Source organism: Cricetulus griseus, chromosome 4 (genome assembly GCF_003668045.3).
Source record: "Cricetulus griseus strain 17A/GY chromosome 4, alternate assembly CriGri-PICRH-1.0, whole genome shotgun sequence".
Taxonomy (NCBI): Eukaryota; Metazoa; Chordata; class Mammalia; order Rodentia; family Cricetidae; genus Cricetulus; species Cricetulus griseus.
The window spans coordinates 83,382,612-83,401,787 of NC_048597.1; the positions used below are offsets into that span (position 1 = coordinate 83,382,612).

The 19,176-nt window shown below is 38.0% G+C and overlaps 1 protein-coding gene across 1 annotated transcript in view; it reads left to right on the plus strand.

The window, feature by feature from the left end:
* Positions 1–19,176, plus strand: part of Pan3 (poly(A) specific ribonuclease subunit PAN3) — a 124,303-nt gene that overhangs the window by 76,549 nt on the left and 28,578 nt on the right. Inside the window, 6 exon segments of the mRNA XM_027413693.2 lie at positions 12,050–12,297; positions 13,577–13,681; positions 14,878–14,935; positions 18,435–18,596; positions 18,836–18,952; positions 19,042–19,143. Of these exon segments, the coding sequence (XP_027269494.2) occupies positions 12,050–12,297; positions 13,577–13,681; positions 14,878–14,935; positions 18,435–18,596; positions 18,836–18,952; positions 19,042–19,143 (792 nt within the window).

Below are 19,176 nucleotides of genomic sequence, written 5' to 3' on the forward strand. Positions count from 1 at the left end.
ACATAATGTGCATGCAGGCAAAACACCCACACACATAAATCTTAAAAGTGAAAAATTTTAACCTCACGCCTGTATCTAATCTGTTCCTTTATGTCTGCTTTTTAATGGTCCTTTTCTCATCCCTTTTGGCAGCTTTAAATAAAATATCAAAATAAAAAAATATTTAAATAAAATATTAAATAAAAAAATGGAATTGATCATAATTCCATGTTTAGTAAATCCCCCTTTAAAAAACACCCATGGCCAAACCTTTAAGAAGTATTACCATTAGTTTCAAAGTCACAAATGTGACCACAGACAAAATCAAGATTTATCGTATTCATGGCTCCTAAGGGTTACCTTTGTTGTTTTTCTTTTTTTTTCAGTAAAATACAGCTTATCAACTAATGATAGCCTTTGCTGAGGATAGCTCATGTATATTGGTGAGGAAAAGATCCGAATATGTATCCACGTTGCTAGGATTCTCCAAACCCTTTAAATTTTAAAACCACCAGAATCTTTTTTGTCTGTAGCACATAATAGGTTCCCAGCACCTAAGCCTTAGAAGCAACCATGTAACAAACAAGCTTACTGCAGAATGTCAGGAATGTCTGTAGCTTTAATCTTTTAGGATGTATTTTCAAATTCAACAGTGTGCTTGCGTTTAGTGGTATTTCCTCTTTGTCCTGTAACTTCTTAAGCATATTGTTTTTTACAAATCGCAAAGTCTGTAAACCTTGGTTAAATTGGACAGAGTAAGTCCCTGCATGAACCTGAGTTCATTTCTGTCATTACTGATCAAGGAAACCTGAACCATGGCTGAGGAGTATGTAAAGAGCAGGGAAGCTTCACCTTCTTTGGGCTTACAATTGAAATTTTATAAGCAATCTCTTTAATGAATTAGATTCTCATTTACAGTTTATTATAAATGATAATCTTGAGTTAATTTGTAACTCAGTGGATTGTCTGTTATGAATTGACTCTGAGGATTTCTAAATTTGGAATTTAAGTTTATTCTAATGATTACTTTATTAAAAACAAATGTGATCAAGGTTATGAAAAGGATAAGCATAAGATTCTTGAGGAGGTTGGGAGGATTGTTGTCAGTTTAAACCTATCCTGTGCTAGCTATAAAGGGAGTTTAAGGCTACCCTCAGATACATAATGAGGCCATGTCTCAAAACAAAACAGCAAGAATAAGAAATCCATTTTATTTTAGTTAGTAAGTTTTTAAATTACCAAGTCTTCCAGCAACTTTCATGTATGTCTATGTGAGATAACTGTATTACGGAGAAAAAATTTAGCTGTACATCATGAACTGTCTTTTAGAATGGATGTGTTTTACTCTCTTTTCCTAAAATATCATCTAAACAAATACCATTTAATTGGCATTGTTTGCTCTGACTTAAATTGCTGGTTATTAAAAGACAGCTTTTCTGTTAAAAAGTTGAGTCAGTGTTGCTTTTAAAGCTGCCATTTCCCCATTTCTGATGTGGTTTTGGTATCAGGGCCTTGCATTTTCTATACCACTGTTACCTTTTAGTTTTAAAGACCTATTTTTTAAAAATAATTTTATCTGCATGTATGTGTGAATGAATTGTGTGTATATGTGCATATATGCATATTCCCTGAGAGGCCAGAAGAGGACATTATGTCCCTTAGAGCTGGAGGTACATGTAACTGTGAGCCTCACCCAGTGCGGGTGCTGGGAATCAAACTCATAACCTCTGGAGGAACATTGTAGGTGCTCTTAACCACAAATCTGTTTCTCTAGTCCCAGCGCTACCTTTTAAATGAGTATGTGTCTGTCTGTCTGTCTGTCTCTGACTGGGTCTCAAACTTAGGATCTTGTGGTGCTGTGCTAGTGAAGACTACCACCAAACTATATCCCCAGCTCATTACCATGCTCTCCCCTCCTAGAAAAGTGTCTCTACTCTCTTTCCTGAGAAATGTATTCAACCAAGAAAACCAGAACATTTGTTCTTTTGTTCGTCTTTTATGATTGTAGAGCAGAGTGATGATCAAATGGTAGCTGTCCTAGAAACAATTTGTGGTCTATCCAGAAATAGGCCCAAAGTACAATCCTTAAACGCCTGCTTGTGAGGTTGCTGCCCAGCTGCTATAAGAACTTGAATTTTGCCGGGCGTTGGTGGCACACGCCTTTAATCCCAGCACTCGAGAGGCAGAGGCAGGTGGATCTCTGTGAGTTTGAGACCAGCCTGGTCTACAAGAGCTAGTTCCAGGACAGCCTCCAAAGCCACAGGGACACCCTGTCTTGAAAGAAAGAAAGAAAAAAAAAAACTTGAATTTTGAAGACTTCTCAATCTTTTTGGCTGAAATGCTCTATTGCAGTGGTGTTTGTGTTACACAGTCTGTTTCTTTGCAGACATTGTAATTCTTTTGTGCTATCCCAGGATACCTTTGGGATCAGTCCATAGCAAAAACTTTGGGCAACAAATCCTCATAGGTTTCTCTTTGCATGTAAATTGCAGAGTGTATTTGTGGACCACACCATGTATTCCTTTAGTTTCTGTTATGTCTTTTTCTCTTACCATTGGTGTGCATCACAGTGATAAATCTTAGTTGAGTGGGATACATTCTAGTGACTTCCTGAATGTGTGGAAGGGTCTTAAACTCAAGGTGTTTTTAATCACTAAAATTTACTGAAGCACTTAAGGGTTATATTTTAAAGCAGCTTTACTTATAAGCAACAACATAGGGAGTGTTCAGTGTGTTTCTGATGTTGTTACTTTTAAAAGTCTTATTTTAGAGAATTGAAGGTTGTTGTACCCTGTGTCCAGCTCCCTAGCATGTCTTTTGTTGACACGGAGGGCTGGCATTTGTAGAGCAAGTTTTTAGGAGAAGTGGAAATAATCTTCTTTACAGAATTGTCTGTCTGGAAGAGAATTCCATCCTTCATTTCTTTTTCCAAATTGTCTCTAACATGCTTATTTTAAAACTTTCCATGAAATATTACAGCTTTGGGTTTGGCTCTTTTACATGGTTCTCAGATTTCTTCTCAGGTAGTATCAGAATTGATGCCCTTAAGAAGCAGTGTTTTCAGGATAGGCTCCTCCACAGCTACACAGAGAAACCCTGTCTTGAAAAAACAAAAAAGAAAAAAAAAAAAGAAAAGAAAAAGAAGAAGCAGTGTTTTCCTGGTTCACTATTTTTGTTGTATAGAAACAAAATAGCTGGTATATTTTCTACAAATGGTAGTTTTATTTCTGGCTTACGTTTTGTTTTGTTTTTCCCTTCTCATAAGCAGCTCAATTCTTAACTTGTTGTTAGATAACTTGGGCACATGACATTTTTGTCTTGTTCCCAGCTGTTTGTCTGTTTACTTGTTTGTTTAATGTATGGGTACTCTATCTGCATATATGCCTTTGTGTCAGAAGAGGGCACCAGATCCGTAGAGATGGTTGTGAGCCACCAAGTGGTTGCTGGGAGTTGAACTCAGGACCTCTGGAAGAGCATCTCTCCAGCTCCTCTTCCCAGTTTTAAAAGCAGTGTTTTGCAGTTTTACATGAAGATCATTCTGGGGACCCTGGATATATTTGTTTCTGAGGAAACATCTATCTTTTAAATTTTCCCACTGAAGAAAATAATTGGGCCGGGGGTAGGGAGTGGTCTTATTGACCTGACCTCCACATGTGGATATGGTCACCCACAACATGTACATATATGTATATGCTGCACACAAATAATAATTTCCATTTCTTTATCAGAACACAAAGATACCTTTATGTTTTAGGGATTTGAAAAACACGTGTGTGTGTGTGTGTGTGTGTGTGTGTGTGTAAATAATTACTTGTATAATTTATTTCCTTCTGGTTCCTTTGTGTTTTATTCTTTTATACAGGGTCTCATAATGTATTTGTGACTGGCCTGGAACTTGATATTTTCTCCCTGGTGGGCCTCTTATTTTATAAATTGGCCTCTATCACTTCCTTTTCAGTGCTGTTTACTTGTCTGTTCAGTGCTAGAATTAAGGCAAACCATTTTGCATTCCCTAATGAGTTTTAAGAACTGTTGGTTGACCCTTTAATAAAGTGTTGCAAATCACTCTTTATAGTTATCAACACCCCCCCACCCCCCCACACACATACTTTTTTTTTTTTTTTTTTTGTAAAATACAACCTTCCCTTACCCCAGACAGGGTTTCTTTGTGTACCCAGCTGTTCTAGAACTAACTTTGTAGACCAGGCTAACCTCAAACTCACAGAGATCTGCCTGCCTCTGCCTCCTTAAATGCTGGGATTAAAGGCCTTTGTTGACATTTGTATTTTTGTATCTTTACAATGTATTTTTTTTTTTTAAATTGCATCAGATAGCCAGGTGGTGGTGGCAGCGCATGCCTTTCATCCCAGCACTTGGGAGGCACAGGCAGGTTGATCTCTGTGAGTTTGAGACCAGCCTGTTCTACAAGAGCTAGTTCCGGGACAGCCTCCAAAGCCATAGAGAAACCCTGTCTCGAAAAACCAAAAAAAAAAAAAAAAAAAAGCATCAGAGCCTAGCATATTATCACATTTGACTACTTAGTCACCTTTTTGTTGAAGTTTGTTTTACCATCCTTTTATTTTCATTTCCTATATGTTTCCCAGTATGCACGAAGTAGCCATAGTGGACAGAATACTACTTTGAATCCCCAGAACTGCTGGTAATATGCTTGTTAGCTGCTCTGTGGGTGCTGAGAATTGAAACCAGGAAGAACCCTTTTGGAAGTACAAGCAGTGCTCTTAATTATTGAGCCATTTCTCTAACCATTTTAACATGTGTTTTTCATGTGTGTTTGTGCTCCTTTTCTGTTGTCTTTAAGATGTATTTATTTAATTTTGTGTTTGAGTGTTTTACCTACGTGTATGTATGAATGCATGTGTTCTGTGTTGGAACACAGTGCCCATGGAGTCCAGAAGAAGGCATCCAGTACCCTAGAAATAGTTACAGACAGATGGTTGTGAGCTGTCATGTGGTTGCTGGGAACTGAACCCTGCAGAGGTCCCATTGTCTTGATGAATTCCTACAAAACTCTAGAACATCTTGAGGACTACGGTGTTCATCTTTTACTGTTACTGATGTAATACCCCTCTCCTCTGTTTGTTTTTCTAACTTCCTTTTTGTTTGTGTTTCTTAAGTGTTCTGTTCTGGCTTTCTCAGTGCATACTTTCCCACACAGATAGATTTAGCTTGGGCATAGCATGGTTGTTATTGTTGCTTTTGCTGGACTAGCATATATTTTTTTAAGATTAGTTTAAGCAGAACTGTCATCTGTATAACAGGTAAGAATTTAATTATTTTTCTAAAGTCTACTAATTTGTATGTAGTTTATGTTTATTTCACTTTTTTTTATGGCTAGTTAATGTAAACGAGGTAGGTTTTGTATATGTTTTATTTTACTGCTCCCCTGCCTCATTTACCTTGGCCATTGGAATGATTTGATTACTAAGTATTTTGTTGGTATTTAGTTTATGTATTATAGGACCAGGCCCTTACATGTGGTTTAGGTGTATTCACAAGATTGTGCAGCTCTAACGATGAGATAAGTAGATAATCTGTGTTCTTCTGTTTTCCAGTCCTCAGAACCACAATTCTGCTTTCCTGCTTCCTAGGCTTGCCCATTCTATGCACTTCACGCAAATAGCATCTTGTATGAAGTGGCCCTTATGTACTTGGCCAATTTCACTTAATGCTTTCAGGTTCCCATAGTAGTGTGGTTTGGTGTTTGTTGTAGTCTACGAAGTGTACCATATTCCACTGAGCCATTTCTCAGTTGGTAGATACTTGGGTTGTTTCCACCTAGCTGTGATGATCATGTGCTGTGGGTATTCACATACAGTCTTTGCATGGGCATCTGTTCTTACTGCTACTGGAAAGTATACATAGCAGTGGGATTTCCAGGACATATGGTAACTTTAATAATTTAAGGAACTACTAAACTCTTTTCAAGATGACTGCACCATTTTACACTTCTTCCAGAAGGAATACGAGCTCAGATTTCTTCCTTCTTCATCAATGTCATTTGTTAACCATACTTTTGACTGACTATAAGCATTCTAGAGAATGATGTGTTATACCGTTGTTGTTCTGATTTTCATGTCCCCAGTGATACTGTGTTTCTTTACATGTGCACAGTTGGCATTTGTATGTTGTCTTTGAAGAAATCTCTGGTCAAATTGCTTGCATAGTTGTTTGATTCAGTTTTTGTTATGTGCTATAAATGGTTCTCTTTCTGTTGAACACACTAGACTTTTACTGCAGCCTTCCTACCATGAACACTCCCTATAAAATACAGAAACTTTTAAGTTCTTATTAGTCCCAGTTTGAACATTGATGTGTTTTTCCTTATCGTTTGTGCCTTAGGCAGCAAGACAATTGCTCTGTTGAAGGCCACAGGGTCTTACACCTGATTTCTTCTTATAGTTTCATGGTTTTTTTTAGGATTTTAGGTTTGGTTTATTTGTTTTGTTTTTTGTTTGTTTGTTTGTTTGTTTTGAGGTGGGTTTCTCTGTGTAACAGCCCAGCTGTCCTAGAACTCCAATGGGGACCAGGCTGGCCTCTAACTTACAGATCTGCCCGATTCTGCTGTGATTAAAGGTGTACATCACTTCCACCGGGCTGCTGTGTGTGCTGTGGGATTAAAGGCCATCACACCCAGCTATTTTTTTTTAAAGGAATTTTAAAAGCTGTTTTACATATAGTATGAAATTAGTATTGAACATGATGCATTTTGTTTCTGCTTATTACTCTTCCCCAGAAGGCAAGGTCTCACTTTGTAGACTAAGCTGGCCTCCTGCTTCTGCCCTCTTGAATTCTTGAATTATAGGTGTGTGCCACCATACCTGGCTTGTTGTGATTCTATGTGGTTCTCATCCTTAGGTTTTTAATTTGCATGGGTTCCTAAGTAAAAAGTACAAGAAAACTCTTTCTTTTTCCCCCTACTTGTTTTTCAGTGCTGGGGGTAGTAGAACCTGGGGATTTGTGTTTGCTAAGCAAGCCCTCTACCATTGAGCCACACTGCCAGCAAATAATAGAGGTTTTTAACTGCCCTTTCCTTTTTCAGTATTACAGTTTTCTAGATTGTTACCTACATTTGTACTTTAAACTAAGACTTTTTTTTTTAAAAAAAAAACAATATTCACCTACCTATTCTTACATTCCAGTGCTTTCAGCTAAGGAATTTTTTCTTAATGAATTGATAGTTGAATTGTTTTTCACCACAGAAATCCCACTGATGAGCCCTAAAATTGTTGCTATTATTTTTCTCTCTTTTAGAGATCATAATGAATTTTAAGATGAAATCGTCTCTCTTCTTTAGTCTAGTGTTCTGGTGTGTTTTCCAGTTCAAGTAATGGCCTTCGTCATGTGCACACTCCTACACACACACAACCCCTTCTCCTCCCTTTCTCCTCCTCCTGCTCTGAGATAGTCTGTTTTTCCAATATGTTCTGTCTTTGACCATCACAGCATTGCATAGTCAGAAGGGATTTGTTCTTAACTGCTCAGATCCCTTGCTCTCAGAATTTATTGGTGAGGTGTGGGTGTGTTTGTTGTTTTTTTTTTTGTGTGTGTGTGTATTTTGTTGCTTTTTTAGTTCACCTTCTGAGAGCTTTTAATTTTGATGCTTTTGCTCCTTTTTTTTTAAAACTTGTAGAGAGCCTATTTGCTCTGTTCAAAGAACAAATACCTTGTTTGTCATTTTTTGTGTCCTTTGTTTTAGTAGTGAGTTTTGTTTTTTTTTTTTATAGCTCCCTTTATATGCTGTTATCTGGGATACTTTGTATTAGGGTGAATTTTCATGAATGTTTGTGCATTTTGTTACTTTTTGATTTCTGAAACAGGGTCTACCTACATGGCACAGGCTAGTCTTGAACTGGAAGTCCTGCCACTGCCTCCTGAGTAGTGGGATTATTAGTGTGTGCCACCCCTCAGTCTTGAGTTCCCAAGTGGGGTTGCTTCCGGGGAGCATAGCCTCTAGGCAGTGGAAGCATTCATCAAGGTAGTGTAGTGCTTCCTCCTTCTGGGTACCCATTTGCATTCCATTCCTGTAATGTGTAGTCTGTGTGTGTGTTGACAGATAATGTCCTTATTTGCAAAGTACGGCATAACTTGAATCATGCCTACAGTGTGTAATGTTCCCGTTTCTTCAAATCAACTCCTGCTCTTTCCTTCCCTCCTATACTATCAGGCTTCCCTTTCCATCCTCTGGTTCTGTATTCACTGTTCATATATCTTTTCCAGAATTCTTTCTTTGCACAGGGTTTTGATTCTGTTCTCCATATATTATGGACTCAAGACTCAAATGCCTTCAAATTCTGCTTGCTCTTCTTTTTTTCTTGTCTTTTATTCCTGACTGTGTTATAAGCTCTTGTATGGCACACTCTTCCAGTACTGTCTATCCATATCTTCCATCGGGTTGAAGAGGGGCGTGTGCGCGCACTCTTTGTTTTCCAGAAGCAGTATTGTCCAAACTAGTTGTTCTGTGTTCTGTTTGGGGAATAAAAAACAATTGATTTCATATCTATTAGCTTTTAATTTGTATAATCATTTAATTTGATGAAAGTTTTTCACTATTTGCAAGTCTTTTCTGTTTCTTTTAAGATTTCCAGAAGTACTGGCTAGGTGTAGTGGTGCACGCCTTTAAATACAGCACTTGGGAGGCAGAGGCAGGCAGATCTCCTGATATTGAGGCCAGCCTGGTGTACAGAGTGAGCTAGGCTACAGAGAAACCCTGTCTCAAAGAACCAGAAAATAAAACTTAATAATCCAGAAGTACTATCATGCCTCTACAAGCAGTGGTACATTTACCTCCATAAATCAGCCTGAATCCTCTGTCTGTCATTTCTTTGCTTGCTAATAGCTTTGGTTACCTCTGTATTGTTGCTCACTTCTATTTATATGTGCACTTTGTAAGTGCTCTATTGTAGTTAATCCTTTCAGTCAGTTATATTTCTCAACTTGAAATTATAGATAGTGTCACCCTGAACATGATTGACAAAAAAAGGTAATTCAGAAATTATGATGGCGAATATTGTTAATTCGTGGATATTAAAATACATGCTTTCATTCTTCTAAATTGTCTTCTATGCTGATTTGTTACATGTTAGTTACTGTGATTTATAGTTCTGTTGGCTGAATGCCAGAGTGCTGTAATAACTACTGGTAACCGTTCTCATAAGGAAGGATAGAAATTGCAGGTGGATACTGACATGAAATGGAATTTCTAATGAAGAACTTGCACTATATTTGCCAATATCATTTTTAGTAGGGAACTCTTGTCTTGTTGTAACAGGTAGATTCTGAAACTTTGGGAAATTATTTTAAACTATTTCTGTGGTTACAGACATAGATGGGAAAATATTGTCAGCTAGATTTTTTGTTTTTTTTAATAAGTGGTTTTTGAGACAGGATCTTGCTATATGACCCTGGCCAGCCTGGAATTTACTTTGTAGATCAAACTGACCTCAGATATGGAGTTATACTCCTGCTCTGCCTACTGTATCCTGGGATTACGGTTGTGTGTTTAACCACGGGCCCTTAACTGTGATTATTTTCCCTTGATTAGACAGAATTGTAATTCAGCACCCTTGTGTGTGACAACTTGACAGAGTATTCTCTACTCATTCATGCTGTTTATAATTTAGTGTTGTATTGATTAACAGGCATATCAAGGTACATCGTTGTCTTAAGAAGCACCCATGTGGGAATTCCACCCTGTCCTTTAATATTCTATGAATATGTGAGTGACTAGATGCTGTGTTCCATCAGTGTCCATGTGGGAACTAACTGATGCTCACTGTTGAGCATGTTCTAGTACCATTGTATTTGAATAATTCTAGTAAGTCTCAGCTTACTTCACATTAAAATAGTTTCATGAAATTGAAGCCCTGATATTCTGCAGTGTAAATTCTGTCACTTCCCTCTTCACACTCCTTGGATTGTCTGTAGTGGTGTATATTTAGTCCTACGAACTCAGTTTTTGTTTTAATTACCAAGGGTCCAGACCTTCCCCTTAGCTTAGTTGCATCCCCTCCCACATAAAACAAGTCATCACTGACGCTGCTGAAATGGCAACATATCCTCTTTCTTGTCCTTCATATGAGCTAGACATTGGAGTGGATTGGATCTACATTCAAATCTTATCTGTTAATCTGTGTTTTTACTTGTAATTCTTTTGGCCTTTTAAGTTAGTTTGCTCCTCTGTGGTATGAGGATGAAGTAGGCTGATGCTCAGGAAAACATTTAGATTAGTGTCTACCATGAGATAGGGGGCAGAATTACCACCAGAAATATTGCTGGTAATAAACAGTAAACTAGTAAACTAATGCATTCCTCTCAGGAGACTTAGAAACTAGATGTAGGGGAAACTATGTGTATGCAGCCCATATTATTTGCTAAATAGTATTTATTCTAAGCTTTTTTTTTTTCTTGTTTTGAAAGGGCTATAGAGTTTTAAGGTTTCTCCATGTATTTGAAATTTCTGATGTACTCCAGTATTGATACAGTAGAAGCTGGGATATAGCAGTTAGGGGGTGCTTGGTTGAGAATTTTCAGTTGGCTTGGGTTTGAATCCTGGTTCTGCTATTGACTTTGTACATGTGTCTTTGGTTGAATGACATAAACTCTGTGTGCCTAGGTCCTGACTTGTATGGTTAGCACCTAGCCTCCCTGCCTGCTGGTAAGGTGCTCAGAAACTGATGCCATCATTGTGTTGAGGCTCTTTAGAAGTGCAAAGTGCTCTCCAGGGACAAGGGTTCCTTTCTCAGTTTAAACTCAGTTTTTTGTTCACCTTGTTTTCTGAAAACAAAGCCTTGATGTCCTAAGAGATACTTGATACTTGATACAAGATAATTGATTCATGATAGCTCTATGGCCAAAGGGATTTTGGTAACTTTGTCTCCCTGCCCCCCCAATTGTGAAGGTTTTTAGATATTCCCCCAATAGCAAACAGTTCCTGGACAAGTGTGACTTGTAGTTCTAGATTGTCTGTTCCATCCCTGCTCAAATCAGCCACCTCCATTAAACCTGTGACTAACTTCACCTGGTTTTAATTAATTTGCATTTCATCTGCATTTATGCATGTGGTTCTCAGTATAATTTCTGTTTGAGTGTTTTGTAAATCATTTTTATGCTTTTACATGTGACTCGGTTTTGTTTTCTCAGCTGGCTTGGAATATTTCAAAGGGTAAAAACACTGGTTCTCCCTCCTAGAGCATCTGTGGGAGAGATACTTTGTTCAGGTGGTGTCCATGGACTGTGGATGAGTAACTTGCACTTGGACACACATCTGCAGCAGCTTCCAGCTATTTAGTGTATGTCTAGAGTTATAGACAGGCATCAAAAGAGGAAGTTTTTGTTCTGTTTTGTTTTTTTAAGATTTGGTGTGTTGTCACCGTGTATTTTAACACAGTCTCAACCTTTTTTTCCTCCAAGAAATCTTGCTATTTATATTTGGCTGAAGGAATTTATTAGATCTTTATTAATTTGAATTTTATTTTATTTGTTTGGTTGGTTTTGTTTTTTCGTGGCAGGGTTTCTCTGTAGCTTTGGAGGCTGTCCTGGAACTCACTCTGTAAACCAGACTGGCCTCAAACTCACAGAGATCTGCCTGCCTCTAACCCCCAAGTGCTGGGATTAAAGGAATATGCCGTCACTGTCCAGTCTATTAAATTGAATTTTAGTATCATAATATTGGAAATTGTGTCATTTTGACAGTAATAAACAGCTTTAAGAGACTAAGAGAAAAAGAGTTATTCAAGAGTCTCAGTTCTGGTAGTTTTCGTTATTTCATTAAATTAGTTTGTTAAATCTCTGGTGATTCTTAATATAGGGTTAGGTTGTGACTTTGATAAGGAGGAGCTTGTTGCTGATTCATTTGGAAATGACCATATTAAAAAGAAACTCCTTTGCATTTGTTTTAATTGGAGCTTTCCTTAAAACAAAACAAGATTTTTTTCTTTGTACTTAAAATTAATGTTTCTTCCACTTGAGTGTGTGCATTTTATTTTCAGAATTTTTTTCCCTCTAAAACCAATGTGCTCTCCACTAAGACCCTGCTTTTCATCTTCCCCAGGAATGTCACTGTCTGCTGGATCCTCCCCTCTCCATTCCCCCAAAATTACTCCACACACCTCTCCTGCTCCTAGAAGAAGAAGCCACACTCCAAACCCAGCGAGTTTCATGGTGCCGCCTAGTGCCTCCACTCCTGCCAATAACCCTGTTCCTCAGACTCCATCCTCTGGTCAGGTGATCCAGAAGGAGACTGTTGGGGGGACGACTTACTTCTATACAGATACAACTCCAGCACCTGTGACTGGAATGGTATGGCTCCCATTAAAGAGGAAATCAGCGCTCTTAGGAAATCTGCTCCTCATAAGAAGGGCACCCTCACATGGGAAGGTTTATAGGGACATAAAAAAGTATTTTACTTTTTAACTTATTCTCATGTCTTAAGATTGGTATGATTCTTCCTTTCTAATTTCATTCAGAAATCAGATTGTAGTTGTAATTTGTTTTAGTATGTTGGGGCTTGTTTTCACCACAGGGTTATCTAGTTATCACCTAGGCTAACTCTTGCTTCTAGTTACTGGAGAGGTAGGTTTACCTCTGGGAAGAAGTTGAAGGAAGTAGTTTGTCTCTCAGTTATTGAAAGCAAACTGATGAGTCACTCTTGCCTCAGATAAAGCAGTGATGTAAAGGCCAGAGTTCCAGATAGCATATTGGCATGCTGTGATAATTGATTGTGAGCAGCCAGAGACTGCTGATGGGAAGAGGACCCTGAAGTAAAATCGAAAGAGGAAGAAGTGTAGAGTTAGACAGATGGGCATACAAAGAGCAAGAGAGGAGGAGCATGCCCAGAAGAAATGATTCCTTTTTAGGGAGAAATACCAATGTCAGGAGAAGGCTGAAAGGACAAGCAGCGTGGTGGACAGCACCCACTGTATTGCATACACCTTCTCCCTTTCAGTCTCACTAGTCGGTCTACATTAAAGATTTTTTTTTTAACTAAAGAAATTAGTAAATGGCTCTTGAGTAAGAAAGGCAAATTCCACTTAAACTATAGGCATTGGACTAGGTTTCCATAGCACAGCTTGATTGTCCGAGTAGGGTAAATTTCAGATTTTGACAAAAGATCTCTTCAGTGGCAGGAAAACAGCTTTCTTTGTCCTTGTTGGAAAGCTTAGTCCTGCTGTGTTTTTACACTCAAGTCTTTGTACTTTTGAGGTGGTTTTCTTATTTGTAAAATGAAAACAGTAGTACCCACTGTCTTCTAGAAATGTGAAAACTTGTAAGTCCTATTAAAGAGCTATTTTGCTTTCTCAGTGCACCTGAAATTTTATAGCTGAATAAAATGTTGTTCTTCTGATACTTTTTTAAAATTATTTTTAAAATAAATTTTAAAATTATTGAAAAAGATTTATGAAATTCATTCAAAAAGTATTCTTCTAAGAGTTGTTGTCTGAAGTGTTTAATTCAGTGTTATTAAAACATTGTAAACATCCCAAAATGTATTACTATCAGATAAAAATTAAACTTTTATAAAATTGATAAGGTTTACTGAGAAAAATTGATTGTATTTTCCTTCTTGCTTTTTCTTTAGGTATTTCCAAACTATCATATTTATCCTCCAACTGCACCTCATGTTGCTTATATGCAACCAAAAGCAAATGCACCTTCCTTCTTCATGGCCGATGAACTCCGACAGGTATGCTTTCCAAAGCCAGGACAGACGCTGACCATTGGCTGTGTTTTAGAGCAGGAGGAAGAATGTGCAGACCACTGTGTCTAGTCTCACAATGTCACCTAGGCAAGGAGATTTAGAACATGCAAGTTTTGTGCATGTTTAAGAAAACCTTTTAAAGGAAGTCTTAAATAATATATTAGAGAACAAAATATAGAGTTATTATTTCAATGTACTTCCTTTCTGTGCTTTATATTCTTTTGGTTTCTCTGTGAAATAGTCCTGGCTGTCCTGAAACTCACTCTGTAGGTCAGGCCAGCCTCAAACTCACAGAGATCCTCCTGCTTCTGCTTCCCAAGTGCTAGGATTAAAGGCGTTCACCACCAATGCCTGGCTGCTTGTGCTTTTTGTACAAAAGGGACTCTTTACATGGGTTTGTTTGTTTGTGTGTGTGTTCTTGTTTGTATGCATGCTCACTGTGTCAAGGAGAACATCTGGAAGTTAGAGGACAACTTGTGGGAGTTGGTTCTCTCCTTCCACCATGTGGGTTCTGGGTACCAAACTTGGATTAATCAGGCTTGGAACAAGTGCCTTTCCTCACTGAGCCATCCCACATGGAAAGGGCTCTTTAACTAAAGCACACATAATTTAAATGGTTTCTAACTTTTAAATTGTTGGTCATATTTTGATACAGTAAGCTTCATTTTAAGTGACCCAACAAAAATTTTAAAGTATGTTTTATAAAATTTTTTTACTGTGTTTTATTTGTTGTGAACAACTTGGATATTCTTGATATTTATAGCTTCTTACATGTACATTCTCAAAAATGTTTGTTTTACAGAAGGTTCTTTTAGTATATACCTGCGTGTGCTGGAGTGTAGATGTGCACATTATTTTTGCAATGCTGACGATAGAACCCAGGCCCTTGTGCATGCTAGGCAAACCCTGAGCTACGCCTCCAGTTTCTGTATTATGATTTTCGAATGGATTACTGACTAACTTAATAGATCTTATATATATATATACACACACACACACACCCACACCCACACACCCACACACACACACACACACACACACACACACACCCACCCACCCCATATATCTCTGGAAGTGTTATATATAAAAGTAATAAAAAATGATTTAGTTATAATGGAAAGTCTAGATATGAGAAACTCTGTTTAGAGTCTGTTATTAACATACTTGTTTCTTGTTCTTAGGAATTGATCAACAGACATTTAATAACGATGGCTCAAATTGATCAAGCGGATATGCCAGGTAAATGAATGTTGACACTCTCCCCTACCTCTGGGAGAGGCAGGCAGATCTCTGTGTTCAAGGCCAGCCTGGTCTACAGAGAGAGTTCCAGGATAGTCAAGACTGTTTCATAGAGAAACCCTGTCTCAGAGGGGGGAAAAAAAAAAAAAGGAAGATGGGTGGTGGGTAAAATGGAAGCCATATCAAGAAAAAAATTACTAGATTAACAACTTATGCCTAAGAACTTTTAAAGTTCCTACTGTCTTTGGTTTTTCGAGATAGGGTTTCTCTGTATTGTTTTGGAGCCTGTCCTAGAACTCACTTTGTAGACCAGGCTGGCCTTGAACTCACAGAGATCGCCTGCCTCTGCCTCCTGAGTGCTGGGACTAAAGGCTTGCACCACCAGTAAGTAGATAAAGCCTTTTATGCAAGACACAAAGGAGCTTGTTTTTCTTGTCAAGAAATACTGAACTATGAATTTAGGTCAGCAGAAAATATTTGCCTGCAAAGTGCAAGGCTCTTGGGTTCACTTGCCAGCAGTGGAGGCTAAAATCACAAAAACAAAACACTGATAAATAAGTTCTACTAAAGTAAAACTTAAGAATGACCAAAAGATACCTGCTGTTAAAGAGGAACTAAAACTTGGAAGGAGGTGTTTGCAGTCTGTACAATTGACAAATGATAGGAAGAAAAAAAAAAAAGACTTGATCAAACAGCTCGTGGGAAAAATGACCAAAGATGAATGTGGGCATTTTTATGGACAATCCTTATAGCCAATAAATATGTCAAGAGAAGGAAATAAGGAAATGATCTGACGGTTTACCAACTTAACTGTGGTAGGCTATAAATCTGTGTGTTCTCAATGTTGATGATAATTTAAATGGTTGGACTGCAACTACTTTGGAAAACTCAAGCTGAATATCTATACCACTTACCTAGCATTTCTGATTCTAGATCAAGGCAAACTTTGGTCACTTCAAGAAAGCACTTGTAAAACAAGCCAGCAGCTAATAAAGAATAGGGGCAAGTCTAAATTTTTTTTGTCTAAAGGTTGGACAAGACAAGGATTCTACTTTTAACCTCCTCCATTCAGATCTGTACTTCAAGCCTTAGCCACAGCAGTCAGGCAAGAGAAAGAAATAAAGGCAACCAGTTAGACCGCAGATGGTATACCATAAAAAATCACAAGACTATACCAGCAAAATTCTGGAGCAATACTCAAAGTCAGCAAAGATGTAGGATACAAAAATCAACATTTAGATACAGCTTTATCAAAATAGCTGATAAACGACAAATAAGCATACACCAGTTAAAGAGTAAAATTAACCAGAGTTGACCAAAGAGTCGAAATATCTGTGATGGAATCACTGAAGAATTTGAAGGGGACACAGTGGAAGAGTTTCCTTCACTTGTGGAAAGACAGCGTTGTTAAAATGTCCACACTGAGATACAATGAGTAAATGATTATAACTGAAACAACCAAAAACAAGAGTCCACACTATCCAAGGAGTTAAGGTTCATGTGGTTTCTGTCAAATAAAGACATCAGCAGAGCCACCACTGCACAGGACAGACTATTCCTTTCTAAAGATTTGTTTCTTAGTGTTATCAATTACCTGTGGTTTGCAGAGCTGTAAAACACCAAAGTAATAATGTGTGATCCTTTAGGTAAAGCACAAGTGTGTTTTGTTTTGTTTTGTTTTGTTTTATGCCCAAGTCACCCTTGGCTCTGGGACACTGAACCCAGAGCATCATGTATGCTTCTTGTGACCTAGCTGCATACCCAGTCTTGAATCTGTATTCTGGTGCTTAATCCCAGATGGCATTTTGACTCAAGAATAAAACAAGTACTGGGGCTGGAGAGGTTAAGAGCACTAGCTGGTCTTCCAGAGGTCCGAGTTCAATTCCCAGCAACCACATGGTGGCTCACAACCATATGTAACGAGATCTGGTGCCCTCTTCTGGCCTGCAGGGATACATGCAGACAGAACACTGTATATACAATAAAGAAATAATAAATCTTTGGAGGAAAAAACAAACAAAAAACTACTTTCAAACCTACATTAAGTGGTGTGTTCTATAATAAAGGAGCATGTAGGACAGACACTATTTTTTTCATTTGAATAATTTATGTAATTTCCATAAAGAATCAAAAGATAGAGAAGATTTCCCCCCAGCTGTCTTGATCAGGACTTAATTTAAATAATGTATGTAAAATCTATAAACATACTGAGTACTTTTACAGATTAGTGGTATTGTATTAATGGAATTAGCTCTTATTCTGGTGAAGTTAGAGCAAAGGAAATAATGCACATTTATTTAAGACATATACAGAATAGCTATTTCAAAAAGCAGAGTTTGTCATAGCCCTGATTCTTAGACTCTAAAGCCCAAGAGAGTCACGAGGACAGTTGAATTTGCTAGTATCTAATACAGGGAAGGGGCCATGCCTGAGGATAGTAGGAAATGTCTTAGAAAAAGTAGCCATTTGTTACTTGAAAGTTAAGACTGCTCAGAGTGGGCTAAACTAGGTGGAAGGGAGAGTGCCTTTGAGGGACTAAAATAAGGCTGCACGAGTGCACTGTGCTTAGGGCTGGGCAGACCCCACCACAGAGGCACTGAGTGGTACTGCAGTTCCAGCAGGATCATGAGGACGCTTCAGTGCAACAAAGGGGGCTTGAAATTCATGAAGTCCAACAGTGATGTATCATAGGTGCAAAGGGGTGAAGGGGAAGGATGGACCTAAACATCCTGAATTTATAACCTTTTAGTTCAGTGACTATTTTCAGTCATGCACAGGCACTGCACACAAATCCAAAATGTACAGCTTCTAAAGTTAGATAGTATATGCTGTGGAAATCCCAGTGTTCTTTTACCTTGTATATTTGCTTGATATTAAAACCATGGTAGACATCAAAAGGTTGTTGCGAATAGCTGGTTTGCCTCTTGTGCCTTCACCTAACTATTTTCACTGTCAACACTTTGTCAACTGCACCTCTTAGTTATTGGGGCATGCATAGTTTAGTTTCCTTCAGTTGTACTTATTTGAGCCAGAGATTGTTTTTTAAGAGTTTAATGCCATCTGTCATGTTTATAGGTACTCGCATAGATATGCTTGCATACATGTACACTGATGAACACACTTCCTGATTTATTCCAAATTTCTTTGTTATAAAGATAATAAAAAAGTCTCTTTTCATTAATATTAGAATAAAAATGTTATTCCAGGATTGACTCATTTCTGGTAATTATTTCTAAGAACAAAAATCCCATCTTTTGCTGCCAAGAGACTGTAAATAACTGAGTGTGTGAACTTGAGTTGTGCTTTGCTACTCTGAACTTGGTTTATTGGTACTGAAGCCATAGTTTGTTTTATAGACGTGTTAGAAATCCAACAACTGTCTCATGACACAGATCTGTTAGGATTTGTCAGTGGATGGTGATAGATTTGATTTCTTTTATTACTTTGAGATATTTATGAATGCTTGTCATTGAAAATTGTCTTTCTGTGACTTACTCAGCAGTCCCCACAGAAGTTGACAGCTACCATAGCCTCTTCCCTCTAGAACCACTGCCACCCCCCAACCGGATACAAAAATCAAGTAATTTTGGGTATATCACATCTTGCTACAAAGCTGTAAATAGCAAAGATGATCTGCCATATTGCCTTCGGAGGATACACGGTAAGGAAGATTGGTTTCTTTTGTCAGGACTGTATTACTCGAGTGAAGATTATCCGTATGCTGCTATAAACAGTGCTGTATTTATCATACACGTTTGAAGAAGAAGGTTTCCTTTTTCTTATTTTTTATCTCCATTTGGAGATTGATACCTTATAGGCAACATTGACCATTTTTAGAAATTCATATTTCTCATGAGCTGTTATTTGCAGTTGGTAATAGCAGAAAATTTTCTTCTTTAGGTTTTCGTCTTGTTAACACAAAGTGCATGGTGTTGGTTGATATGTGGAAAAAAATTCAACACTCAAATATTGTAACTCTGCGTGAAGTGTTTACCACTAAAGCGTTTGCTGAGCCCTGTAAGTAACTGGTCCTGTGGAGGTTGTACTCCTGAGTTTCACTGTCTGGGGCCCGACTTCATTGATGTGTGTTTCTGTTTTCTTGCAAGCTCTTGTGTTCGCATATGATTTCCATGCTGGAGGAGAAACTATGATGAGCAGACACTTTAATGACCCTAATGCAGATGGCTACTTCACAAAGAGAAAGTGGGGTAAGAGAGATGGAACAGACTATGCTTTTGTTC